We start from the raw sequence: 27,081 nt of genomic DNA, 5'->3' as shown, positions 1-27,081 counted from the left end.
GAGAGACCCAACGATCCGGTTTTGTCTGAGCCTGAATGCAACTCCACACCACCACTCTATTTCGCTGGCCAGGGTCGTTGCCATCCAGACTTCGTGCTACCATCGTGGCTGCTTGCACGCGACTCAAAGTTGGTCGCTGCCAAACCCTCCTCCAAGAATGCCTACTCTCACGTAATTCTGCGCAACGCGCCGACACTCCCGAGGGAGCGACCTGACCTCTCTGGCTTCCGACGCTCGTCATGTCGCTACAATTCATCTCTGCGCCACCAAACGGCCTGGTGGACGCTCGCTTCACAGGCTTCCTTTGGTATTCATACCGACGTATACCCTCTTCGCCGACCAACGCTACGATAAGAATTCTTTCCGCTGCTTTCAACGCGACCGCCCCCACATCGTACAACGCCGCTTTATCCCCGCATCCATCTGCCCTCGTCTTCGCAGCTCAGATCTCTCCTCTCCTTCTCGTCTGCATCTTCATTATTGCGCCATGTCTGCTCTCGCTGGCGCGCAAAGCCTATCGCGGGAATCGCAGCGAAGGCAGTGCTCCGCCTGCTTCCGCCTTCGCCTACTTTGCTCCTTTTGTCACAGAGAAAGATGTTCGTCAATATCGCTTCCCGGATCTCAACGCATCGGTCCCCTTTGCCAACGACGACGGTCGTTCCACATCAACGTCGTCTAGTCTCGACGCTGAACCTTTAGGTACCGACGGATTCAAAAGGCAACGGAAACGTCTCAATCGACTTCTCCTCGTTGCACTTTTCCAGTCGGTCGCATGGACTGCTGGCACGGGGTGGACGTTCGCTTCTTACGAACGTAATCACACCCTCATATGCCTCTCGCAAGTAGCTGCTTGGGTCACTATCTTTTGCCGCCTGTTGGTTCGACCGCCTCAAACACCAACATTCGATCTGGTCGCCTTGGTCTTTGCCCTCAATGTCACCGCCTGGATCGACCTATTCACTTTCGTGCCTCTGCTCAGCGGCCGTTCGAATCGTCTGCAACTGGATGCCACATCAAGCATCGCTATAGTAATGAGTGCTGCCAATGCAATCATCTGCATCTATGCTGCGTCTCTTTTCCTGCGCATGCCCGTCGCTCAGGGCGGCTACGAGGCTGTTGTTAGCCTGGAAGAACGGATAGGAGCAAGGAACAAGGAAGAGTCAACTCGAAAAGACAGCGCTGCAGTGTACCGACTCTGCCCGACATCACCGGAAGACTTCTGCAGCCTCTACGAGAACCTTTCCTATTCGTGGATGGCACCCATTCAAAAGCTTGCTCTGAGACGCTCGCTTGCACCAACCGATGTGTGGCGTCTTCGTTCAATCAACGACACTCGCCTGCTGTATCGCAAGTTCAAGGAACTCGAGCAGATCACAGACACGACTGGCCGCAAGCCTCGTCTGCTCTCCCGCATTCTACGTGCGAATGCCAACGACATCCTGCTCGACGCTTGCTTCAAGTTGATCAGCGTAAGCTTCGCCTATCTCGGTGCTTACATCCTCAAATCAATACTGGACGAGATCCAAATTGCGGCGAACCTCGACCGAGACCTTCCGGATCATGCAGAAAGCCCATCCGAATCACGGTGGACGCCACGCCAGAAAGCCTTCGTCTACGCATGCATAGGCCTTTGTCTGACGGTGGTACGTTTTCTTGCCGAACTGCAAAACTTCCATCACGCTCGCCAAGTAGGTCTTCGCTTGCGATCCACGCTTGTTGTGTCTCTCTTTGAAAAGGCGCTCAAAAGACGAGACCTGAGTGGTCAGACAAAATCACCATCAGCGAGTCCCTCGAATGGACACGGCGAAAGTGTAGCATCACGCTCGGCAGCTTCCAACGTCCTGGATAGCACAGAGGACGAAGTTTCAGAAATCACCTCACCTGTTGCTACCGACGCTAATACCTATCTGCAGCCACCAAAGCGGGATGGTGTGCGTCAGAAGCAGTCGTGGTCCTCGTCGTTGCGCATCAGCAAATTGAAGCAGGTATCTTTCGATTCGCTTCGATCAAGAGTGAAGGATCAGATGACCATTCGCAGGAAGAGACGTCTGGAAAAGCAGAAACAGCAAGAGCAAGAGCAATCTGCTGATGTCGGTCGCATCGTCAACATGATGGCGTCCGACGTCAACATTCTCTTACGCATGGGCTGCGATCTGCATCAGCTGTATGGAGCTCCGCTGGAGGTCACCATCGCTGCCATCTTTCTCTACAAGCTCATGGGCTGGAGCGCCCTGGTCGGCTTCGGAATCCTCGTAGCTGCCGTACCTGTCAATTATGTGTGGGGCGAGATCGCCATCCGCAAGCAACGCGAGTACAGCTCTGCGCGAGACGCCCGGATGAGCATGATGACCGAGCTCATCGACGCCATGCGCTTCGTCAAGATCCAAGGTGTCGAGCCGCAGTGGGAAGAGCGGGTTTCCTCAGCTCGGCGAAAGGAAATTCGCAAGCTCATCTCGTCGCGAATCATGACTTTCCTCTTCGAGCTTCTGTGGACGATCATCCCTGTCCTCGTCACACTGGTCAGCTTCTTCTTCTACGTCAAGGTCGCCAAGGAGGAGTTGACGGTTTCTACCGCGTTCACTGCTGTTGCGCTTTTCACAATGATTCGTCCCCCGTTGAACGCTATTCCTGGCTTCTTGATGGGAGGATTGATAGCTATGGTCAGCGTACAGCGACTCGAGTCTTTCCTCAACGAGCAAGAGGTCGAGGAGGCGGTCAGTCGGCTTTCGAGACAGCAATCCTCTCCCTCGCATGCAAGCAAGAATCCGGACATCGACGAGAATGGACAAGCTCAGGATGGAGAACACGACGCCGACGAAAACGTGCTTGCGATCGAAGGATGCAGCTTCCACTGGCACAGCAAGAGCACCACCATGCGCCTCGATTTGGACGATCACCCAAGCGATGGTGCTGATGTTTCACCCCATTCAACCTTCGGCTTGCGCGATCTCAACGTCTCGTTCCCTGCTGGCAAGCTCACGTTGGTCATGGGGCCAACGGGCTCAGGCAAGAGCAGCTTGCTTGCAGCCATTTTAGGCGAGATGCTCCAATCCGAAGGGGGCACCGTTGTACGCAACAAATTCGATCGGTACGGCAACAGTTGCTTCAGCTTTGCGAGTCAGCTGCCGTGGCTCGAAGCGGGCAAATCGGTGCGGGCCAACATTCTCTTTGGCACAGCCTATGACGAGGCCAGATACAAGACGTGCATCCACGCCTGTGCTTTGCAAGACGATCTGGACTCGATGGACGATGGCGACCTGACGCAGATCGGCTCGCACACCGTGTCCGGTGGGCAGAAAGCACGGATCTCTCTTGCTCGTGCACTGTACGCGCGGTCAAGCACTGTGCTCCTGGACGATGTGCTCTCGGCAGTGGACACACGCGTACAGAATCACATTGTCAAGTACGCCATTTTGGGACCCATTGCAAAGGATCGCCGAGTCATCCTGGTGACGCATCACGGGCACCTTCTGATCGATTGGGCGGCACTGGTGGTCAGCATGCAGAATGGGCGCATTCTTCATCAGGGAAGACCCGCCGATTTGCAGGCGAGAGGCCTGCTCGGTTCCTTTTCTTCGCGTCATGCCGGCAGCAGCAAAGGGGCTGACGCTCAGGCAGCTGCTGGCGTCGAAGAGGATGCAAAAGGGGTGCAGGAAGCAGATGGAACTTCCCAAGATCCCGCAGCTACAAAGGACGGCCTGGCTGTGGAGGCTACGCCGAGCCATACGGCGGAGCTTGCATCAGGTGCACGAACACCCCGTTTGTTGCATCAGGAAGAGAAGCGTCGAGAGGGAGCCGTCAGCTGGGTCTTTTACCAAACGTATCTGCAAGCATCGTCGCTTCGTATCTGGGCAGTGTTGGTTCTGCTCCTGCTGCTCCTCCGATTGTCCGAATCGTTCGGGCAGTACTGGCTCAAGGTGTGGGGCGAGGCCTACACAGACTATGGTATGCGATCTGCCGTGTCACTGGTGGCGGCACGAATCTCTTCTCGTGTTCCATTCGATTTACCTCCTGCTGATGGCCACGCCGGCTTTTACCTGACCGTTTACGGCCTCAGTGGGTTTGCGGTGATACTTTTCAACAGCTCCAGAGCCGTCTGCTTCTACGTGGCTTCCATTCGGGCGTCGCAGAATCTCTTCGCAACGCTCCTGGCCAACGTCATACGAGCACCGCTCCGTTGGTTCGACGTGACCCCTCAAGGTCGGATCATGAATCGCTTCGGAACGGACATGGATTGCATCGACAACATTCTGCCGCAATCGATCATGAATCTGGGCAACAATGCCTTTTCCATGGCAGCCTACTTTCTGATCTGCGTCGTGATCGTTCCCGCGTTTCTCGTGCCGTCTTTCCTGCTGGTCGTGCTGGGACCTTGGCTGGTGAGTGGGTTTTTGGCCTGCACCCGTGATATGCAGAGGATCGAGGCGACGTCGACGTCGCCCATCTACGGACATTTCCAGCAGGCGCTGTCTGGTATCGTGACGATACGAGCCTTTGGCGCCGAACCGCGACTGCTCGAGTCGATGCTGGATGCGGTGGATCTGTATCAGTCGCTTTGGTGGGCGGTTTGCACGATGGAGGTGTGGCTCAGCTTTCGGTCGCAGATCCTGGGAGGTATTTCCGTGTTCGTCGTGACTTTGCTGGCTCTTTCGGGAGCGGTGACACCAGGGTCGGCGGGGTTGGCACTTTCGTCTGCGCAGCTCCTGTGCCAGCTGGCGTACTATCTCGTCAACGACTTTAAGAACCTCGCCAACAGCTTCAACTCGCTCGAACGGGTTGCCGAGTACCAGCAGATGCCTCGCGAGGAAAGCGACGAGATTGTGGCTGGGTATTCCACTCGACTCGTTCCGGCTGCGTGGCCGTCGGCGAGCGCAAGTATCGTCTTTGACAATGTGAGCTTGCGGTACGCGGACGACCTGCCGAACGTTTTGAAGGGGGTGAGCTTCGACGTCAAGCCAGGGGAGAAGGTGGGCATCATAGGACGGACTGGCTCGGGAAAGAGTAGTTTGGCGTCCAGCTTGTTCCGGGCTGTCGAGCTGAGCGGTGGTCGGATCTTGGTGGATGATATCGATATCAAGACGATCCCATTGCAGCAGCTGCGGAGTCGGCTGAGCATCGTGATGCAGGATCCGGTGTTGTTCTCGGGCACTGTTCGGGACAATTTGGATCCGTTCAACGAGCACGAAGACGCAGAGGTTCTGGACGCGCTCAGGAAGGTTGGGCTTGCCGCGCCGATGGACGGTCAGGACGAGGCGGGGGACACGCAAGAGCAGCTGGTTGATCTCTCGGACACAAGCATCGAGGCTCCCCCGGAAGCGAGTCCAAAAACGAACATGCGGCTCGGACTGGACACGCCCGTGTCGTTGGGAGGCGCCAACTTCTCCGCCGGCCAAGCTCAGCTGCTGTCCCTCGCCCGATCGCTTCTGCGCGCAACGCGGATCCTCATCCTGGACGAAGCCACTTCGTCCACCGACATGGACACCGACGCCATGGTGCAGCGCGTCATCCGCACAGCGCTCAAAAACTCGATCGTCATCTGCATCGCACACCGCCTCAAGAGCGTCATCGACTACGATCGCATCGTCGTCATGCAGGACGGCAAGCTGGTCGAGTGCGGTCGACCGAAGCAGCTGCTCGAGAAGCCGGATGCGGACGAGGGTGCGTTCTTCAAGAGGCTTTGTCGGCATTCGGCAGAGTATGGAGAGCTGTGTGCTGCTGCGGGGGTGGAACAGGGACGCAATTAGACGGGGGTATTAATGGAGACGAGGTTCTGGGAAGCATTTCGGTAATGTGTAACAATACGACACAGTCATAGACATCTTTGGCGAGCAGAAGTAGGCATCGTTGTGACATTTGATTGTGCAGTGCCTGAAAATGTAGTTTATGATGAGAGTTCACTCTTCCAGACTCGACCCGGACCGCAGCTGCTCCATCATCATGGAAGTCAGGTTGGAGTCCTTGTGCCAATCCTGCTGCTCGTGCTGCTGCAGGATCGGTCCGACGTACGTCGCTGAAACGTCTACGAGCGCAAGAATGCTGGTATCCGAGATGGGGTGGTGATACGCATCGAGGATGTGGATGCACTTTGCGACGCGCTGAATCTGCCTCCGCAGCTCGACGGATAGATCGGCATCGTTCTGGTCCGAGTAGGTGGCGTCGATGTCCATGCCTACGCCCGAACCGGCGAGGCCGCGTTGGTGTTCGGCGGCGGCGGCGGAGGCGCTGGTGGATGGCTGGTAGGGAAAGTGCTTTGCGATCCAGATGTAGCCGTTGAGGCCGATGATGAGGTCAACGTCGAGCGAGAGGTGGTCTTCCTTGAGGTGGATGAAGTGGGATTTGAGACGCTGGATCAGATTCGGGGAGGCTGTGGCCAGGACGCCATTTTTCAGCTTTCCGTACCGCAGAGAGCGTGTGTGGAGAGCGGAAGAGTTGTCCTGGAACATCATCTGCACCTCTGCGACCAACAGATCGTTTTCCTGGAAAAAGTTGCGCATCTGCAACTCGTCGCTCTCGACCTTCCTCCTCTGAACACCACCGGGCAGGTTGATGGACGAAAGCTGCAGAGCCGAATCGGTCTTTGCGTTGATATCCACCTTCCACCTCTTTGGCCCGACTTCGGTGATTCGACCAATGACGAGATCTCCGACCTCTGCAGCGTAGCGAGATCGAGCAGGCCGTACGGATATCAACTTGTTGACCCTCTCCACCGTCCCGCACATCGAAGAGAGGATCTCGTCCGTATTGGACGACAGAAAAGTTCCGTGACCTTTCATAAAGACGTGCGACGAGGCGATGCTACCGCCGGTAACCGCGATCCGAACATCTGACTCTTCAGCGTCCAGCGCTTCCATATCGTCCTGGTCGACATCCATATCGTCTTTGGAGAACGTCGGAGCATAGCGGGAAAGACGAGATGAGGATGAGGCTGGATGGGTCTCGCCAGAGTAGTGGATGAGGCGGGAGGGTGTGTTGCATCCTTTCAAGCGACGGGTTGAGGTGGAAGTGTGCGGTTTGGTGGGAGATGGTCGCGAGCTGGAGGCGTGGATGACGAACGGTGGCAGTGCATCTGTGGATGATTGCGGTCTTGCCGCAGCTGCGGCCGTATTTGATGCCATCCTGGAGTGATGCCGATGACTATGGTGACGATGGAAGGATGAGGTGGGAGAAGAGTGACCACTCTGATGAACTCTTAGCTTTCTTCTCGAAAAGCTGCTTTGCGGTCGGGCGTAAAAATTCCAGGCTGAGCCTCCACTAAGGGGACGTCAATCTCTTTTTTTTTCGCGAAACCCATTTCACCCGATCCCGATCCACGTCATAGTCGTTGGCCAGCCGAAGCATGATGTCAAACACAGAATGCAGAGTCAGCCGTTCTGCAAAGAAGTACACTAGATTACAATGCGAACAAGTACAAACACCACAACGACACTCAAACTCGAGACTGTCGAGTTGAAAGAAAGGGAGCACTGCTAAGGGCTATCGTCGGAAACGCTTCGAAGATTCGCCTCGACCGATTGTACGTTCAAGGCGAGAAGAACTGCCATCACTGTTTCCAATGCTCCGCTTCACAGGGCTGATGGAGCGCACATCGCCCCGCGACGAATCTCCGACAGAGCGATTTGGCGTGCTGCTAGATCGTGTCATAGCAGCAAGCCTGAGGAAGTTCTCGGCTTGCGCAAAGTCTCCCTGCGAGGTCTTGACGTACTCGAATGCAACAGATGCCTCGACGTTGTACGCATCTTGCACGTCTGCGAGCCAGTCGGCGATGTATTGGCGAGCTTGCTTGATGTTTCCGTTGAATCGTTTCAGCAGAATGTTGCGCTGCTCCCTGTTCAATCCGAAATCATCCCGGAACTGCTCGGCGTCAGCACGGTACTGTCGGCGTGCGGCTTCGAAATCCGACTCGACCGGATCCGGTCGAACTCGGGCTGGTGTCGGACTGGAGGCGACGGGTGCAGGTGGAAGCCCGCCGCCACTCATGGGCCGTCGATGTAGGGGCTGCGTTGCATTCCGTACGCGTGACGGCGTTCCAACGCCCACGAACGCTTCGACAAGCAGCGGCCTCCGGTCGATACGACTGGCGCGAGAGCGCGACGACTCGGTGACAGCAATCGGCTCGGGACGAGGCGAACGATCTCCAGAGCCAGAGGAGGATGCGCTCGAGACGCTGCGTGTCCATTCTCGCGTGCGCGCCATGCTGTCCTTGTGCGCCTGACGCGCTGACAACGAAACGTTGGGGATTGAGTTCGGCTGCTGACCCCGGGAAGGAGTCGCAAAGTGGCCCAACACGCGATCCGTGGTGATCGGAGCAGCTGGCATCCTGGCAGACAAGTCTCGCTGACGTCGCTGCATGTTGGGAAGCGATGGGCGCGAGCGTGCTTTGCGGATGCGTCGCTCTTCATCGCTGTCCATGGTAAAATCGTAGAAAGCAGCGTCGCGGTGCTGAGCCAGCACGGGTGTTCCGGCTTCCACCGCGCTGGTAGAGCGTGACCCGGCCACGTGCATCGCGGCTGAATTCGCTGGCATGGGAGATTTCGAGGGCGATCTCGGATCTGGACCTGTACCGGATCTGCCACTGTCCCACGAGGGTGGCGAAGGCGGCGACTCCTCCTCGTCTTCCACCGAGGGTGCGGTTTCTGCGAGCACATTGACTTGATCTTCAATCTGCAGCATGTCCTCATCCTCGTCCTCGATAGGTGGCGCCGGAAGCTCATCTGGCCACTGGTCTCCGTGCGACGAGTGCCGTGCTGGCGGTCGCTCCGTGGAGTGCAGCGGAATCATTACGACGATGCCGTCGTCGGGGAAGCTTATGTCTTTGGAACTCAACGAGTCCTCTGACCCGGACCTGAGCTGTTCCAATGATCTTTGCGCCGCTGCTGTATCGTCTGTCAAAGCATCGTGTTTAACCGGTGCGTCTTTACTCGCGCTCGGCTGTGAATCGGGTGCGAGCTGATCTTGACTTTCTGCGTCGCTGGAGTCCTCTGGCTGGCCCGACTCCTCGCCCGCGCGTCGATCCTGGATCATCATATCGACGATCCTTCTGTAAACCGCACGGTTTTTGCGATAGTGGCTGCGCCACGAGGCAGCCGAATGCCGGGGATGTGTCGAGGCGAATTGTGTCCAGAAAAAGTCCTGGGGCTGGTTCAGCATCGCGTTCTGCGTGGAGGGCGGGAGGTCATCTCCCTGCGCAAGGACGTGCTCGACGAGCTTGCGCATGAGATCGTCCTTCTCGTCTTGAAGGAATTTGACTCGGATGTCGTCCGTGCCCGTGTCCACGCGCAACTTGCGATCGATTCTTTTGGATCCTCCCCACTCTGATTCCTCGGAATCTGCAGCCTGAATCTGATCATCCTGCGCGGTGGCCCTCGAAGGAGATTCACCAGCGAGAAGGTCCTGGTCGCTGCCGTGGTCGAGCTCGTCGAGCTCGGAATCGTAATCGCTGCTTGACTGCGACCGTCGGTGGGGCTTTTTGTTTGCTTTTTGCGAGCTTTGGGTACGGGACTTTTCTGCTCGCTCGATTTGAGACAAGATCCTTGGAGAGTAATGCTCCGGGTCGGGTTCCTCGTCGGGGCTTGGCGACGCCTGAATTTGACTATGATGTGGTGGTCTCTGACCAAGCGACAAGGAAGCAGGCGGACTTGTGTCGGGATCCGATTCCTCTGAAGAGGTGTGTTCGACGGGCTGCTTTGTTTTGGTTGGGCTTTTGTCGACGTTGTCTGCCTTTGTGCCTGGATTTGGTTGGCGCACCAGCAAATCCTGATCATCGTCCTCTGATTGACTCGAGTCCTGTTGCGCAGGCAGCCGCTCGTGACCGTTCTCGGCAACTGGGATCGGATCTGATTCTGCCGCTGGCTCTTGATTGGACTGCGGGGCGGGAGAGGTGCGAGGCCAACCGTCCGAGGGAGCGGACTGCTCGGACTGCTCATGTAGACCAGGCGAGGCCGTGTACTGGGAACGGAAGATGCGGGCCTGCAGTTCGGAGGGCTCGCCTTCGAGGGCCTCACGGCGTGCGATGAGCACTTTTTGTTTGAGATTCCAGCCTTTGTCGAAGTTGGCCTGAAGATAGGATTGGAAGCTCTGATATGTGTGGGTTGGAATACGAAGAGCGAGCTCGCGAGCAGCAGCATTGAGGCTCCAGGACGACTCGTGCTTGTCGACAAAGTACGAGACGATAGCCTGGCGGTCGGATTCGGTGAAAGGATTGCGACCATTGAGAGTTCGCGGGGCGGGTTCTGGGACTTGCGGAGGGTCGGGGCCCTGAATCGAGGGGTTGTACTTGTACTTGGGATCACCGAGATCGAGCTGCTGCCCGTGAGCAGCACAATCGTAGATGTAATCGGGAATCACGACGGGGATGGGCTGACCCATGCTATCGGCGTCTCTGAGCAGCCTTTTGGACACTCCTTTAAGATCTGGGTCGACGACGATCAAGTCAGCCTTGCCAAAACGCGATTCCATGACGCCACCGTGGGCTTTGATGGTGATTTGGAGCTTCTTGAGAAGGGTGTGAGAGAGCTCGCGAGGCAGATGAACGTGGAGCGGCACATCGGGAGAGGTGCTTTTGAGAAACACTTTGGTTTTGACGGATGACGAGGCCAAGGAAGGTGCTCGCTCCACGTTTGAGGCGTCCGTCTGGACATTTTCGCGTGCGTCGAGATTGTTGCTGTTTGCTTGATCATGTGCATCCGACGTCGAGGCTCGAGCATCATCACTTCCATTGCTTGCTAGCTCGACTCGAGGCTTCTCGACACCAGACAGAGTATGAGCAGATGTTGATGCTGCCGCACTTTCACTTTGCCTCGGTATTCGGGCTGCCGGCTCGATGAACTCGTCGCTCTCCTGAGAAGCATTCATGATGGCAGCACGCAAGACTTCGTCGCAAGAGCCTTGGAGCGGAAAGCTAAGACGAAGTCGGGCTTGGCATCAAGAATTTAAGCAAGTCGGACGGGACCACCGAGGTGAAAGAGTGCGCTGCTGCAGATCAGACCCTAAGCGATTATGTCGGCGAGCCGATGATGGATGAGACGAAGCGGATCGGACCCGGCGCAGTCAGAGGCAGGCACCCACACAGTGTCGCCGACTTGGATGATCTAGCTGAGCGCGCCAGCACCAACGTTGTCGGCACCTCCGTTACTCGGGACAAGATAGGCTTGATGGGTATAGCAAGGTGAGGGCGTGGCCAAGTGCAGCAAAGGAGAGAGCGAAAAGCTCAGCGTACTCCACCCGCAGCGGCTAAGTCGCTACGGCGAACCGAAAACCGAGTTTCGCGATTTCCGTTCGCGTGGATGCAACAAGTCGACATCTGCCGTCGCGTTGATAGCAGACAAGAGAAAATGCAGCCGGCACACGTGACGCTACGATGTGAGAACGCGGAGCGTGCTGTGTTGCTGTCTGGGTTGTTTCAGAGGTGACGCTTGCAAAGGACGGGCCTCTTTTCGAAGAAATCACAGGCTCGCTTAGCCTGGCATGAAAGCCGCTGCCTGTCGTCGATCTCGAAAAATGGGCACTTTCGGTCCGGATGCCTCCTACCAGACGGACAAAGGGTCATCTTGAAACGATTGTGGCTCCAACAGCCCTTGCTGTTACTCTCACAGCACGATTTGTACGCTTTGAAACAAGATTTCATCTCGCTTGCGTGCAAGGTCTGGACAGGAGGATGCAATTCATGCTCAATGCAGACACTACAAAGGGACGATCCTCTGCGCATCTCGGCATCTTGTCCCGTTGTTCAAATGATGCCTACTGCTCCAAGCAGGCTAGTCAAGTAGTGCGCGGGTCATTGTTCGCCATGCACCAATACGTCGGCTCAGAGACTCACGTCGACCAAAAGTTTCGCGACAACCACTTTCGCACACTCAAACAATGGCTGGTTCGATCTTGTCTCTCCAGCCACCCGACAGAGCCAGCGGTACCACCGTGCGCTATAGAAGCTTCTGCGTGGACAATGATCGCTGGCCGGCTTCGGATGCTGCCGATCGAGGGTGCTGCCCGTGTAAGGTAGGTACCGTACTCATCCTTCGCTTTTTGTTTGCCAGCTGGCGTCCGTTTCAAAGCTTCTTATCGTTCGTCGCCGCCCGAGGTTGAGGCACTTCAATGTCACAAATCGGAAACGTTGTGATCTTACAAGAGCGGCCTCGAATAGTAGTACTGTCACACGGAGGATGGTTCTGATTTGATGTGACACGGTGGAGGACGATCAGGCGTTGCGCAATTGTGAAGGAAGAGCCGACGCAAGCGAGCAGCAGCGCAGATGCTCACATCCCAGTGTCACTGCACGTTAGCCGAGTCGGACCAACACTTTGCCGCTTGTCTTGTCTCTTTTTTGTCAAATTGAGCTCTGAGCGATTTGCCAGTGCTCGTCGGTTTCGGAATCTTGATTCGACGCTGCATCACGCCGATCAACCGCATACATCCTCACCATCATCCTCTCTGTCCGTCAGACGAATCGTCCCTTGGTCGCAAGCGACTCCCACGTACCCGCATTGCCACGCTCGTCAGCTCCATAGATCTGGAACCGCCTTCTTGCCTTGCGTTCGCTCTTCTCCTCGGCCTGCATCGTCAGTGACCAACAGACGCAGCCGACACGTCTTCACCGGCTTCTGTCGCACCTTCCGCAATCGCCTTCTTCAGCATTCGGCAAGACTTTGGAAATCCATCTCGTGCGCCACAGACACCCATGGATGCGTCACGCAGCTGAGCGATCCGGCAGGCTGTGACCTCTTTCCTTCGCACAGGATCTCTCCTCATATGTGCAGCTGCTATACACAGACGATACTTGTCACATCTCACTGCACGGCATCTGCTACCAGATCGGTGCCCCATCGAGCTGATCAGCACAATCATGCCGCCGGCGACGCGGAGGGAAGTCAGGCTCAGTGCCAGCTTGCCTGACCCTTCCTTCAACAACGGCACCACGCATGTGGGAGAGCCCAGTCGCTCGTCGGCAATGTTGGTGCCCAACATGGATGCTATTCTCGACAACTTTGAGCAGTTCAAGCGCAAGCACATCTCCCAGAATCGCGAAATCATAAAGAGCAACGCCCTTCATCAGCTGCGCATTCGCGAACTCGAGAACCGCATCCACACCCTAGAAGCAGAAAAGGTGCAAAAGCAAATGGACACCGTCGGTCTCGTTGCTCAGCTAAGCCAGCTTCGTCATGCAATCGGTGCCATCCATGTCGGCTGGGAAGCTATCGGAAGAGGCCTCACTCTCAGTGCTGGTCACGCACTCCCCTCGTCCGACTTTAACAGCCCAGATTTTCTCGATCACCTACCAGCGTCCAAGAGGATCGCCATAGAGCCCAATCCCAATGCATCTGCCGTCGTACGCTCCATCGCTAGAGCGCCCGAAGGTCACATCGAGTGCCTGCAAGAGGAAGACCCAAGTACGGATGGCAATCAGCAGCCCATGACCCCTCCACCCTCGTCAAAGCTCGACACGCACACGGATGGTCTCCACAGCGAAGCCTGGCAGCACGGCTCTGACGACACGCGCGAGGCCCCTTGCCATTGGACGCACGACCTGAAATCTCGGACATTCGACCCAACGGCTGAGTTCCGCCTAGATCCAGCGCCTTCTCCATTGCGCAGTTCCGAGCTGACAAGCGAGCTTGGCAAGCTCATGATGACTTCCAAGCTTGGGCCTGCTCCACAATCGTGGTCCTTTTCGCACGTTGAGGCACCCCTCGCGACTCCATCATTCGACTTTGACATGCACGATATTCCCCTCGAGCACAAGCTTGGTCACGACTCGGCCACACACGCATTGCGCAAATCCGGTCGCAAATCAAGCAGGAGACAAAGTGGCTACTTTTCGCAGGATGACCTTGTTGGTTCCGAAGCACTTGACAGCGATCATCCTCAAGCAACACCAAGCTCGGACCCTTACATGCCCTCCAAAGCCAACTCAGAGACCATGGAAGGTCTATTGATTTACCGTGGTGCCGATGCACCACTCGTTGGAGCCCGACCCAGCTCGCATCGCCGTCCTTCTACTCCTCTCCTTGACATTACGAACGCCGATCATGAGTCATCGAGCTCGCTACAACCCCGGTCTAGTTCACATATACCCATAGATGACGCCTCGCGCAATGCCGACGTCACTCCTCGCAAGAAACGCCAGCCTTCTCGCGAGAGCATCCGGACCTCCCGAACCGAGCCTCGTGCTTCCTGTGACGCTCAACTGGCAGAGTCGCGCACACCTGGCGGACGAAAACGCAAGATACCCAACAATGACCCGCACGAACCCATGCCTACACCTGCCAGGCTTTTCAGCGCTGCCATCGATGCCAATCACTCGACATTAGCTTCAGCCCCTGCGGACGAAGATTCTGAGCCACACACCGGCCGCACTCGGAGGGTGCGTAAGAGCATCAACTATGCCTTGCCCAAGCTCAACACAAAGATGCGAAAGCCAGACCCGGGCGATCTCGTGCCAGCTTCAACACCCCATCGCTCCAAATCGAACACACCTGAGTTGAACCGCAGCATGATTGGAAGCACTGGCGATCTCAGCGACATTCGCAGATTGCACGAGGCAGCTTCCTTGCGCCACTCCCCCGCCGAGCGCACTTTGAGAATGCGCTCTGCACACCCTTCCAACAACATCGTCAGCACTCACATAAGCGACGACGACAGCGGAGTGCGCATGGCCGACTTGTTTGAGATTCGGCAGCACCCCAGGCAAGGTTCAGCGCACGCGCCCGGCTCTGATGCAACTTCCAGCTATGCACATGCCAACTGGAACGGCAACCTGGATGGGTTGACCGACACTTCGGACGACGACTCGCGTGCGACCAGCAACGCCGATCTCGGTGAGCTCGCTGAACTCGAGGCTGCGATGGGCGACCTATGCACCGCGGATCATACACAGCAGCAGGTCGACACGCCACGAGCACCTCAGCCGTCCATGTGGCCGTCGCGTTCTTCGACTGAAATGAGTGCTTCTTCTTCAACAGACAGCAACCTCTCTCGCGCTTCGAGCATGACAAGCAATGCGACGGCGACCAGAAGGCCTTCACTGCGTCGCAAGACAACACCGCTCCCGTCTCGTTCTCGCCAATCCTCTGCAGAGCAACCGTTGTCGTCGGGATCCGTCGCCGGCTCCGATCCGCCCTCGTCATCGGGCGATAGGTCGGAAGATCCGAGTGTCGCCAATGCCGTGCAGCGCGACCCCAACTTATCAACCTCCGTGGAGAGCAAATCTGCTCTGGCTATCTATGGGAGGAAGGGACCGGACGATGCCAAGAAGATCAACGCGTCAAGCGCAGGCTCCGAACATAGCCGTGCCACATCTGGTGCATCCAGCTCCACTGTGCTCGGTAATGAACGTCCCCCGCTTCCAGCCTCTGGTCTGGCTGCTGGCATGAAGCCGAAGCAAAGGCCTGCAAGCGCCGGCGCTGCTCCGGTGGGACGCGCTACAAGCGTATCAGCGACTCCTGGTCACAGCGTTGATCGACCGCAAACCTTCTCGGGCACGACGGCGGTAAAGGCAAACCTCATGCAGGCAGCCGCATTGTCCAGCACGACCGGCAGCATTGGCAGATCTGGCTCATCCGTCTCAACTCAGCGAGCCAGCCTACATTCGGCTCTCATGAATCGAGACAAAGCAACGCCAGGTCAAACGACTCCGCGAATCGGCGCCAAAGGACTGGTATCATCCTCAACACCGTCAGCAAAGGAATCACCCCGGACGATCAGGGGAATACCCATCCTGAGGCCCACGCCGTCAACAAGCAGTCTGACATCTGAGTCGAGCGGCAGGTCCAGCCCGGCTCTTTCTGCCGCGTCGATCAGCAGCAATGGCACTCGTCTCTCGACATCTACCAGAACCTCGCAGAAGGCTGCAGGAGGTACCGCCACTGCACAGTCTGTCCGCTCGCAACGACCCGGCACTGCAGGTTCGTGCTCTTCCAGCTCATCCTCTCTGAGCCAGGACTCTGCATTGCGGCTGAATGGGTCCGTTTCGGCCACAGGCGCGGGAAGCAACAGCAGCGCGAGACCTTACCCGACCCGATCGATGCCGAGCCTACGCCGTGCAAGCGAAAAGGCAGCTGTGACTTCAACGCCAAGGATCACGGTGCGCTCGTCTTCGTCTACACTTCCTGCCGTGCCAAAATCCAGTGCGGCGAATGGAAGCACCCATTCAGCCACCTCGATCGCTGCTTCCAAAGTCGCAAAGGCAATCTCTGCCAGTGCAGGTGCTCGTTCCCAGGACTCAACGCTGACGACCATGGGACTTGGTATTGATTTTAACACCGGATCAGCAGAACAGGAGACGCTTTCCTTGGTAGGTAAGACCCACCAGGCTTTGCAAAGCTCCGGCTCTTCAGCGCATCCATCATCTCCGGGATCTTCCTATCTACCTTCTAGCTCTCCTAGAAGTGCAGGAAAGGTCGCCCGAGATGACCTTCTCCCCAACACTAGCGTTGCAAAAGCTCGACGCTCCAGCCGTCGTGTCAGTGGCATGTCAGCCTAAGTTTTGTAACCACCACGCTCCTTTAATCGCTTCATGGACAGCTTGCAGAAAAGCTCGCTCCATCTATTCGCTATTCTATGCGTTCTGTATGCGAGCGGAAGCTGTGCTTTCATTGAAAGAGACAACGCTCGGCAGGTCCAGCCGACACTTTTGAGAACCGAAGTGCAAGGTGAGGCCAGTACGAGGAAGTCGCGTCAAGGCTGCCTGACATCGATGCGCAGATGTGAGATTTGGTATTTCGTGCGAAAGTGGAAGGCGCGTCTGTGCGTCTTTCGAAGGTTGGATCTTTGAATTGTGACACTTTCTCATTGAGCATTGCACGGAACCACCTACCACCTTGCCATCTACCATCTATCTTTCAGAGCAGACACTTCATACGAGGCATCTCGGCGGTCTGCATCATGTCTGCAGCAGCACTCATACAGGAGCAGGAGCTTCTCTTGCGAGCACAATCATACTATCCCGAGAACGTCGTCCACAACGCCAAGCAGGTGGAATAGTAAGTACACATATCCCAATACTATCAGTACGCTTCAGCTCCTTGATCAGAGGTACTGACAACTTCCACTGCGGCGGGAACAGTGTACGATCGACCTCGCTATCGGTGGCAGGTGGTGTTGCGGGTGTCTTGGGGATGACAAATTGGCTCGGGTTCGGGTTCTACGTCGTCTCTGTGCTCTTGACCAACTTGATCGTGCTCGGCATCAACGCTCACAGCTCGCCGAGCACATACTTTATCTCTCCATCACCTCCTTCAAAACCTCTCACGCCATCCACATCCTCCGCTTCCAAGAACAGCAAAGTCAAAACGGTATCGAGCGCAACAAAGCAGCCGTTGACCATCGATCCCAGAAGCGGCAGCTTCTCACCACAAAACGCAGCGGCATTCTTGGTGAATGGATTGACGGAGAACGCTTTCAGCTTCATCCTTTGGTGGACTTTCTGGTTCGGTATTGTTCACGGTAAGTGCGCTCGACCGGAGCTGGATTCTGCGAAAGTCGTTTAAGAGGAGTAAGGACCGATACTGAGCCTTCTGTTTCCCCGATGTGCATTTGCTATTCCACAGTGTACGATTAGATGCGAATTCCAATCAATGCGACATGTGTGACGTCGCTCTTCAGCGTACGAATAACGCGGTTTGCGCAAGGCGAATGGACACACACGCTCTCTGTTATTCAATTTGCGTGCGTGAACCGGGAGAAGAAGATTGCTTAACGGGATACAAATACAACTGTTGAGGAAATGGTATAGGAGACACAACGCAGCGACGCAATGATGCGAATAAGCTACTGCTGATATTGCGGATAAGCAGGCGGAGCGCCGGAAGTCATGTGCATGGCAGGTGGATTTTGTGGGTAGTGCTGCTGCTGCTGCTGTGGTACCTCCGGAGGATACGCAACCTGCTGTTGATGCTGCGCATACGTACTCCATCCGGCTTGAGGGTTGGCGTTGGGAGGTACCGTAGGTGCAGCACCAGGTGGCTGAGCGTAAGGAGCGCCCATCGGACGTGGTGGCTGCCCCAGCTGCTGTGGGTAGGGTTGTGTTGGCAGAGCATTGTTCTTTCGAGCTTGAGCAGCGAGCAGTCTCTCCGCAGCGGTGCCGTGTCGTTCGCCATTCTTGCTGTCTTTCTTGATGGCGTAGTCGACGGTGATGTTCTTGTTGAGCAGGAACTGTCCGTTGAGTGCTTGTATGGCAGCATCGGCAGCTTCGAAGCTGTCAAAAGAGACGAAAGCGAATCCTTTGGGTTCTCCGCTCGTCGGGTCTCTGGCAACCTTGGGCAAGCCGATGATGCCTCCAAAAGCCGAGAAGGTCTCGAACAGCAGGCGTTCGTCGACAGCGGGATCGAGACTGCCGACGAACAGATTGGCCCCAATGTCGATCTGCTTGCGGTCGTTGGAAGCTTTGTTGACGCGGATGGGTTTGCCGTAGAGTTTGAGACCGTTCATGACCTTGCATGCATAGTCGGCATCCTGCTCGGTCTGAAACTCGGCGAACGCGTATCCTTGGTGAGACTGGGTGATGCGATCCTTGGGAAGGTGGAGGTTGACCAAGGGACCAGCTTGGATCATGAGCTCCCACACGATGGCGTCGGTGGCGCGGTCGTCAATGTTGCCGATGTAGCAGGTGGCATCCTGGTTGCGATCCAGCTCCGGTGGACGAGACATGCTCGACGTCAACCGATGATGAATTGGAATGGAGTAGGAGTGTAAGGGCTTCAAGCAAGCAGGCTAATTCATCGTTGTTCTGCTGAGCATCTTCCCATACTTGCGTTTTTCGGGTCGCGGACGGTCCCAGGATTTTGGCTGCATTTGTTAGACCGATGCTTCCGAGCGCTACAAATTATTCTCGAGCGGCAGAGAATCTTTATCCGCTTCTCCGACAGAGGAAAGCGCGGTATTTGCGCGGCAAGCATTATCGCCCACTCTCTCCGCTGCCTTCGGTGTTCATCCCGGCTAAACAAAAAGCGGCTACTGTACTAAGTAGCCTGTGTCGTGGCGTGGCTTGATTCCCCACGGTAACCCCGCAAGCGGCACACGTATAGCATGGATCATTAAGGCCGAGAACACTCTCGGGCCGGTCCATCTGACCAGAGCAAAGCCAGTGAGCGACATGAAAACGGACGTTGAGCCGTCGGGACAAGACAGGCAATGCTAAGGTGCTGTCAAAATATAGGTAACCGACGGTGGGCAAAATTTGGATCTACCGCTGTGGCGCTCCACGGCAAGAGTTTTCGTCCAGCCCGCGGCACACATGCGCGAGCGACCCTTGCTTCGTGAACAAACGCCGTCACTGCCGAACCGCTCTCCTAGCTCCTCGTCTAGCTTTCCGACAAACCGTCATCTTTGGCATGGACACCCTCGACCCGTGCCATCTTTATCACTTGTCGTGAGACCACCAGTCGGGGTTTTGCATGCACTTCCGGATCCTGTTCCATCAACGCACGGCGACCAAACGACGCTCTACACAATCACGCTTTCCGATCTAGTCCCGCCCACTTTGGTCCCACGCCCTGTAAAGCCTATCTCGGTGTTCATCTCACAACAGCGCGACTTTCGACTCACTCAACCTTTTGAAGCAAGATTCGCATATTCGGAAGCTGTCCATTGGAATGTGACGATTCCACCTACGCGCAATCACACGATCTCAATCAGCGAATACTCACACGCCCACACGCATCCTGCCACATCACTCCTACGACCTCATACGTGTCGTGTTTTCTCACGATGACCCCAAAGACCCGTCCAGACTCTGAGAAAGGCCAGTCGACTGCGTACGCCAACGACACGACTGCAAGTGCAGAACCACAAGGAATCGACGAGGCGCCTGTCGCGACATCACACACAGATGAAGACACCGACATCGAAGCCACCACCTCTCAGGCAGGCATGTCGCTCAAAACCGAGCAGGATCTCGGCGAGGCGGTCGTCAAGGCGCAAGGGCCAGAGGATGCAAACATTTCCTTCCCCGAGGGCGGCTTCAAGGCTTGGCTTTGCGTTTTCGGTGGATGGTGCTGCACTTTCATTACATTCGGATACCTCAACTCCTACGGCATATGGCAGGATTACTACCAGCAGACCACGCTCTCGCACAAGTCGCCCAGCCAAGTAGCCTGGATAGGCGCGTTCCAGTATTGGCTCATGTTTGCGCCCGCCATCTTTGCCGGTCGTCTGTTCGATCTGGGCTTCTTTCGCCCCCTGTTCGCCTGCGGATGTGTGCTCCTCGTCTTTTCGCAGATGATGCTGAGCTTGTGCACCGAATACTACCAAATCTTTCTAGCACAGGGAATTGGATTAGGTGAGTTTCAGTCTTCTCATCGGCTCTTCCGAGTTTCAAGCCAGATCTACTAAACGGAACAATACTTCTCTCTTCCTCTCTCTCTCTCTCTCCCCTTTTCTCTCTCTCTCTCTCTCTCTCTCTCTCTTACACACACACATTCCAGGATTGGGAATGGGCGTGATCTTTAACACGGCTATCAACTGCCCTGCCCATTACTATAACCGCCGCCGGGCGCTCGCTCTGGGTGTCGTCGCATCTGGCTCGTCGACAGGCGGCATCATCTTTCCCATCATGTCTCGCAAGCTCCTAGCCGAGGTCGGGTACGGCTGGAGCATGAGGATCATAGGCTTCTTCTTGCTGACGGGCGTAATCCTTGCGTGGTTCTCGCTCTCGACGCGCCTGCCACCTGCCATCGATGTTCGCGACAAGTCCAAGGGAGGGTGGAAGCAGGTGCAGTGGACCGACTTCTCGGCCTTCCGCAATCCCGCCTACACGTTCTTCGTCATTGGTGCGTCGTTCATCATGTTTGGACTTTACATGCCCTTGACCTACATGGACGTGTGGTCGTCCAGCAACAACGTTCCAGCCAACGGCTACTACCTACCCATCCTCAACGCCGCCTCCTCCTTTGGTCGCGTTCTTCCAGGCTTCGTCGCTGACAAAGTGGGCCGCATCAACACCATCCTGCCACATCTGGCCGTCTCCGGAGTGCTCATCTTCATCTTTCCGCTCTGTACCAACCTCGGCGGTCTGGTCGTGTTTTCCATCTTGTACGGCTTCACGTCAGGATGCTACGTCTCGCTCATCCCGGCATGCTCCTCACAGTTGGGCAGCACCAGCACGGTGGGCACGCGAAACGGCATGATGTTCTTCCTCATGTCTTTTGGCGGTCTCTTTGGTCTGCCCATCGCAGGTGCCATCCTGGGCGACGTTGGGCATCTTGATTGGTGGGGCGCGGTAGGGTTTTCGGGTGCTATGGTGGTGATTGGCACCGTCAGCGTCGCCGTTGCCAAATGGTACGCGGTCGGCAGCATCCGAGGCAAAATTTGATACACTCACTCAGAATGTGGCGCAATATCAATCACGCTTCCTTCCGCGCCCGTGCTCGCAGTAACTCTTGATACGACACGCTCAGTTCTGCCATTGTCGAGTATGTCTTTCAAGATGGGCACTGCGTACATTGGCCTTTTGTCTAGCTTCGACTGAGCACGTTGACGTAGAAGTCCATAACAGCAGCCCAGTATCCTTCGAAGTCGGATCGACCGATACTGCAGTGAGGCGGAGTGTCCCATCTCTTCAACTCGACCTTGTAATCGGCCGATTCGGCCTGCTCCTTCGCCTTGACAGCGCTCAGCAAGGCTTCTCTGTCGTCATGCTTCTCCATCTGCACCAACCTGGGTTGGATCTTTCGCAGACTCGCAAGCTGTTCGGCGTGCTCCTCGACAAATTGCCACGGGATAAGTTTGTCCGCTTTGGTGTACATGTACATCCTTGGCGGATACTGTGCTTCAGGACTCGCGTTTGCCGACTTGTGCTCCGCCTGCGACTTGGGTGTGTAGGAAGCTGTGACCCAGCTCCAACTTCGGAGCGAATTGAGTCGCCTGCGCATCAGCTCTCCTCTGCCCGGCTGGCCCGTCACCTTTGTCCAGATTTTGAGAAGGTACAGCCCGATGTAGACAAAGAAGCGGACGATGGCCCTCAGCCGTGGTCGGTTCGCAAGGTGCATGGTAAAGGCTACCGAGCCAGACTTGGGATTGGACTTGCCAGGGCTAGAGTCCATGATGAGCGAATGAACTCTTGGCAAAGTTGCCCCTCGACGCGTCATCTCGTCCAGGAAGAGCGCGAGGTTGCCGGCACCTCCGTCCGAGAAGCTGTGGATCACGAATCCGCCTTGCTGCGGGGCTTGGTTTGCGCCATCCTCCGACGTCGCAGAGAGAGCTTCGCTGTGATCGATCAGCGTTACGGTCGAATCGCCCACATCCTTCGCCTCGTTGTTCTTGATCGGCCTGTCTTCTGCACTGGCTGCGGATGAAGACGAGATTTCGGCGATGACGCGCTGGAGCTGCTTTCTCCTGACGTCCTCACGCGCAAGATAGCTTTTGCCGTCCGACAGTTGGATCAGCACGGTGGCATTGGGAAAGAGCACCGTGTACGGTTGCGCGTATTTGGCTACGAGCCGAATGGGTGCGTCCATCCATCCAAAGATGATCACGTGGCTGGGCGCTCGCACGATCCCTGCCTGTCGATCGATCGGGCGTAGCGGTGTGGGAAGCACCGTAGGGTCAAGGTCTCGCAGCGACGCACGCGATGCATCCGAGGGTCGAGACGCAAACGTGTTGTGTTGCAGACGCGTGAGTTCGGGAGGTGTAAAGGTAGCAACTCTGGCAGCAGCGGCAGCTGTGGAGCTCACTTGGTCGGTCGAAAGCGGGGTGGCCTGCTGCTCAGCGGGGGGAGGTGAAGCGCTCTCGCCTTTTTGCAGATCTGCAATCGTATCGGAGACGAGGTTCTTAGCTGGGCCATTTGCTGCCACGGCTTGCAAGTTCGATGGCTCGCGCGCATCCGGTTCCGACTTGGAGATTACGGCTGCAACCTCCGCGGCAAAAGCCTCGCTTTCTTTTGCATCATTGGTGGCCGACTCTGATACAGGCACGTCGATGAAATCCGATTCGTTGGCTCGAAGGTCAGCATTGGCAGAGGCAGCGGAGGTGTCATTGATCGTGTATGGCGCAGCAGCGTCAGCCGCCTTTGTAGATGGAGCAGCAGCACCAGGTGCAGCAGACGTGTATCCACTCGAGGCCCGTGCGATTGCTGGAGGAAGTGAAGCAGGGAGTAAAGGTGGCACTCGTTCCATTGCCTGCTTCTTCATGCTGAGAATGTCCGTGTTGATGGCAGGTGCAAGCACAGATTGAGGCGGAGTCGGAGCCGAGGCCGCAGGCGGCAAGCTAGCATTGACAGACGCTGGACTTGCAGTGGAAGAAGGTGCCGAAGGAAGTGGTTTGGCCAGGTTGAAGGAGATGCTGGTATTCGAGGGTGCTCTTCTGACGGTAGAAGCGGGCGCATCTGCGGATTGAGGGGCATCTCGACTGGACGACGACTCCATGCTGGCACGTTGCGTGTTACTCGATTTGGCTGCAGCGATGGTCGACTTGGGATGCAGAATGGCTTTGGCTGCCTTGGATGCCTTGCTCGACCTCGACGACTTGGTCGGCGGCATAGTGGAAGGCGAGAAGAGTGGTACGAACTTGCTTTGAGGACGCGTCGTATGAAAGCAATTGTGCCGGGGGTGGAGACTGGTTGTTAGCAACCAAGGATGCTGCAGACGTGCAAGAAGCTGGCGACGAGACGAAGCAGACAGGATCCTGAGCAGCGGTGATGCTGATGAGGCTAACACCATGCAAGACTGTTGTTAGTGGTTGCGGTTGTCAGAGGTGCTGATTGTCAGGGGTGTATCACCGTCCAAGGTGCTTCAGACCATGTTTGGCAGTCCCGGCTATCATTTCGTTACCCAAAGCCGGAAGCTCCATTCGGACACATTCCGACCGTCGATTGATTACTCTTGCTCGCTAAGTCAAGCAAAGGCTCGGTTGAGCGTCTGTGAAAATTAGCCCAAAGAGCTACAGAAATGTTTCGGAGGCCTAACAGTGGAGGCGCGCGCACGGATCTTCGGCCCGATTATGCGAAGTGCGACCGACCCTTCTCTGAGTTTGGCGCAGTGACTTGTTCTTCTTGCCTTGCACGAGTGAGCGGCCTGATTGCAACTTCACAGCTGCCTCTTCTCCAGCCTCATCGTCATTGTCGTCGTAACACACAGCAAGCCACAAACATCATGTTGAGGACATCGAGAAGAGCAGCCGCGTTGCTCTACCGCTCCAAGAATGCGTCGTCCTCGTCACAGCCTCGTCTTCTATCCACCTCGGCCCCGCGGTACTCTGACGCTGACAACCTACAGAAACCAATAGCATTCGCATTCGACATCGATGGCGTCCTCAAAGCCGGACCTAACGTCCTTCCAGAAGCGAAGCGAGCGCTGCAGATTCTTGAAGGAAACAATTCACGACAACAAAAGATTCCCTACATTTTCATCACCAACGGCGGAGGAAAGCACGAGTCCGCACGTGCCAAAGACCTAGCCAGAGAGCTCGAGGTGCCAGTCACGCAAGACCAGGTGATTCAGGCGCACACGGTCATGAAGTCCCTCGTTCCACTGTACGGCGACAAACCCGTCTTGATGGTTGGCGGACCAGAGTCGCCGCCCAACGCAGCAAGGGAGGTGATGCAGAGCTACGGCTTCCAGAACGTCTACACAACTTTCGATCTTCATGCGCATGCTCCCGCTGCATGGCCTTTCTCCATCGTACACCCAGATCAGCTTCCCTACGTCCGAGTAAGTGTCCTGCCTATCACCCTAACGCTTTTCCGCTGAGCACACCACGGCTGACAGACCCCCATGTTCACATCTTTCCCCACCAGCGCGATGACTTTTCCAAGATCCAGTTTGCAGCTATCCTCGTCTTCCACGATAGCAGAGAGTGGGGCAGAGATACGCAACTCATCATCGACATCTTACGGTCTCACAATGGCATCTTCGGAACCGAACATCCTCCTTCAGAGCCTCTGCCAGACAAGCAGATCCCGATCTACTTTTCCCACGGTGATTTGTTGTGGGGCAACGATCACAGCGTCGTCCGATTCGGTCAGGGTGCCTTTCGCCTTGCCATCGAAAACGTCTACAAGCACACAACCGGACGCGAGATGCAATCCACCGTGTTTGGCAAACCCTACCGCATCACCTACGATCACGCAAACGAACTCCTACGTCAACACCTCATCCACACCACTTCTCCCACCTCCCCAACCGCACAAGCAGCACGACTCGTCGGGCCTTCGGTCTGGATGGTGGGCGACAACACCGAGAGCGACATCAAAGGTGCTGTCGACTTTGGCTGGTCTTCTGCTTTGGTGCGAACAGGTGTGTACAAGGATCACGATGGTCCTCCAAATCACGAGCCTACCATCTTGGTTGATAACGTGGAGCAGGCGGTGATACAAGCTATCAAGAGGGAATGGGGGATCTAGAGAATCGGCATCTTCGCGCCCTTGGGGAAGCTCGAGTTTGTCCAGCAGCAGCAACGGCGCAAACAGTCGCTATAGACATAAGCACGTCAACTTCGTCACGGCTCTGATGAACGGATCACGAACAGGTGTGAAACGAACGAGGAAATCATAGATATTAACGACCCCGTACACCGGGAATGACGAAAGCGAATGTTTGATGCGATGCAGCTGGCATCACAGCAGGGTATATATTACAGTAGTACGATTGATGTGCAGGTGGAAGACGCTGATCTCATGTGCGCATGAAGTGAAAGACCCCCCTAGCGAAAGCCAAGCTGAAATCATCGACGACTCGCGACCAGACATCGCAAGCCAAGATCGAGAGCGGAACCATGGTGAAGAAAAGCACTGCAGTGATCTGAGCAGGGCTGGTCCAACCGAGGCTCACGGTGAGATGGTTGTACAGCAGACTGCCGATGCTGAGCATAACGGTGCCCGAAACCATGGCGATGGAGAAGCCAAGACGCCCAAAGTAGGTGAGCGGCTTTGCCGAAAACACCTTTTGAAGTGCAGGGCTGAGTTCGACGAGGCAGAGCAAACCGGTTGCGAGAAGCCAGTCGTCCCATCGCGGGTATGCGATGTTGTTGTAGTCCCAGTGACGGTTCAGCGTGCCCGTGTTGAGGTCGATATGGCCGATGTAGTCATTGTAGAAAGTGGAGGGCATGATTGAGATGGCGACGTACTTGAGCACAACTCCGAGCACTACGAAAATCACGGGAATCAGCTTGGCGTTCAGGAACTTGGTCCCTTCCGAGTTCAGTGGGATTCCCTCCTTGGGGAGCAGCTGCTTGTAGACGGTCGAGTACTCGGCGATGGCAAGACCGGTGAGCGTGTACCAAGACCATCTGCCCATCCAGGCAGAGAGCACGATGAACGTAATCATGCCAATGTTCTTCCAACGGAAGATGGTGAAGGGTACGCACCACGCGTAGACGGTGAGGACGTAAGTTTGCTGGAACACGACCGAGGTAAACCACATGATTCCTCCAGGAGGCATGTAGGAGCTCGCAACCGAGGTGGTGTAGGCGTAGGGTGCAAAGACAAACGAGACGACCGTGTTGACGTACTCGACGGTCGAGCTCCAGACCTTGGGAGGGTTCGCGAGCGGGTTGTCAAGCTTGTCAGCCATCAAAGATGCGTACTTGAAGCCGTTGAGTGCCGCGACCACGGATGTGAGCGCCAGAGCGACAGCAAGGGGCAGGATAAGGCGGAAGGGACGACGGAATCCAGGTCCTGCCAAGGTGAGGCCGTCTCGCCTTTCAAAGAAGGTCTGCATGGCGACTCGACCCATGAGAATGATGTACATGTTTCCCTGGAAGCTGCCGTTGAAGAAGAGCGGGCTGAGCACCTTGCGAAGGATGTTCATCCACTGCGGGCAGGTTCTGGTGAACTCGGCGGGAAACGTGCCATCGAAATCGCGATCAGTTACGATAGCTGGAGCAAAGAGGCGAAAGAAGATCCAGAGGAGCGTCTGGACGGCAAGCATGCCGCGAAGACCTTCGAGGTAACCAATTCGGTGCTTGCGGGACCGACCGACGTCGGCCTCATCGTTGTCCGAGAACGGCTTTGGCGTGACGTCGAATCGGGCATCGTCCTTGAGAATAGTGTATCCACGCTCGTCGCGCTCAGGAGTGTAGATCTTGCTAGCGCGAGAGGCGCCCTCCACAAAAACTGGCAGGGCGAGCGGCTTGAGCGCGCTCATGCGCTTTGTCGGG

General features: G+C 56.2%; 10 protein-coding genes across 10 annotated transcripts; 5 read left to right on the top strand and 5 right to left on the bottom strand.

The window, feature by feature from the left end:
• Window positions 1-239: 239 nt before the first annotated feature.
• PHSY_000760 (multidrug resistance-associated ABC transporter) lies at window positions 240-5,744 on the top strand (the record flags this gene model as incomplete). The annotated part of the gene is made up of 1 exon (XM_012331394.1): window positions 240-5,744. One exon carries the CDS (start codon window positions 240-242, stop codon window positions 5,742-5,744), a length of 5,505 nt encoding a protein of 1,834 aa, XP_012186784.1.
• A 150-nt stretch (window positions 5,745-5,894) lies between these two features.
• PHSY_000759 (likely exosome component) lies at window positions 5,895-7,115 on the bottom strand (the record flags this gene model as incomplete). Its single annotated transcript, XM_012331393.1, has 1 exon — window positions 5,895-7,115. The coding sequence occupies one exon, from the start codon at window positions 7,113-7,115 to the stop codon at window positions 5,895-5,897; it is 1,221 nt and encodes a 406-aa protein (XP_012186783.1).
• A 358-nt stretch (window positions 7,116-7,473) lies between these two features.
• Window positions 7,474-10,851, bottom strand: PHSY_000758 (hypothetical protein; the record flags this gene model as incomplete). Its single annotated transcript, XM_012331392.1, has 1 exon — window positions 7,474-10,851. The coding sequence occupies one exon, from the start codon at window positions 10,849-10,851 to the stop codon at window positions 7,474-7,476; it is 3,378 nt and encodes a 1,125-aa protein (XP_012186782.1).
• A 431-nt stretch (window positions 10,852-11,282) lies between these two features.
• PHSY_000757 (hypothetical protein) lies at window positions 11,283-17,689 on the top strand (the record flags this gene model as incomplete). Its single annotated transcript, XM_012331391.1, has 5 exons — window positions 11,283-11,404; window positions 12,438-12,709; window positions 12,807-16,285; window positions 17,192-17,436; window positions 17,596-17,689. 5 exons carry the CDS (start codon window positions 11,283-11,285, stop codon window positions 17,687-17,689), a joined length of 4,212 nt encoding a protein of 1,403 aa, XP_012186781.1.
• A 71-nt stretch (window positions 17,690-17,760) lies between these two features.
• Window positions 17,761-18,639, bottom strand: PHSY_000756 (hypothetical protein; the record flags this gene model as incomplete). Its single annotated transcript, XM_012331390.1, has 1 exon — window positions 17,761-18,639. One exon carries the CDS (start codon window positions 18,637-18,639, stop codon window positions 17,761-17,763), a length of 879 nt encoding a protein of 292 aa, XP_012186780.1.
• Window positions 18,640-19,698: 1,059 nt separating this feature from the next.
• PHSY_000755 (hypothetical protein) lies at window positions 19,699-20,322 on the top strand (the record flags this gene model as incomplete). The annotated part of the gene is made up of 1 exon (XM_012331389.1): window positions 19,699-20,322. One exon carries the CDS (start codon window positions 19,699-19,701, stop codon window positions 20,320-20,322), a length of 624 nt encoding a protein of 207 aa, XP_012186779.1.
• A 100-nt stretch (window positions 20,323-20,422) lies between these two features.
• Window positions 20,423-21,301, top strand: PHSY_000754 (monocarboxylate transporter; the record flags this gene model as incomplete). The annotated part of the gene is made up of 1 exon (XM_012331388.1): window positions 20,423-21,301. One exon carries the CDS (start codon window positions 20,423-20,425, stop codon window positions 21,299-21,301), a length of 879 nt encoding a protein of 292 aa, XP_012186778.1.
• Window positions 21,302-21,443: 142 nt separating this feature from the next.
• Window positions 21,444-23,465, bottom strand: PHSY_000753 (hypothetical protein; the record flags this gene model as incomplete). The annotated part of the gene is made up of 1 exon (XM_012331387.1): window positions 21,444-23,465. One exon carries the CDS (start codon window positions 23,463-23,465, stop codon window positions 21,444-21,446), a length of 2,022 nt encoding a protein of 673 aa, XP_012186777.1.
• Window positions 23,466-24,077: 612 nt separating this feature from the next.
• PHSY_000752 (potential p-nitrophenyl phosphatase) lies at window positions 24,078-25,327 on the top strand (the record flags this gene model as incomplete). The annotated part of the gene is made up of 2 exons (XM_012331386.1): window positions 24,078-24,635; window positions 24,722-25,327. The coding sequence occupies 2 exons, from the start codon at window positions 24,078-24,080 to the stop codon at window positions 25,325-25,327; spliced, it is 1,164 nt and encodes a 387-aa protein (XP_012186776.1).
• Window positions 25,328-25,598: 271 nt separating this feature from the next.
• PHSY_000751 (acyltransferase) lies at window positions 25,599-27,068 on the bottom strand (the record flags this gene model as incomplete). Its single annotated transcript, XM_012331385.1, has 1 exon — window positions 25,599-27,068. The coding sequence occupies one exon, from the start codon at window positions 27,066-27,068 to the stop codon at window positions 25,599-25,601; it is 1,470 nt and encodes a 489-aa protein (XP_012186775.1).
• Window positions 27,069-27,081: the final 13 nt, after the last annotated feature.

Source organism: Pseudozyma hubeiensis, assembly GCF_000403515.1.
Source record: "Pseudozyma hubeiensis SY62 DNA, scaffold: PHS10, whole genome shotgun sequence".
Taxonomy (NCBI): Eukaryota; Fungi; Basidiomycota; class Ustilaginomycetes; order Ustilaginales; family Ustilaginaceae; genus Pseudozyma; species Pseudozyma hubeiensis.
This window is presented reverse-complemented; position numbering and strand designations above follow the sequence as displayed.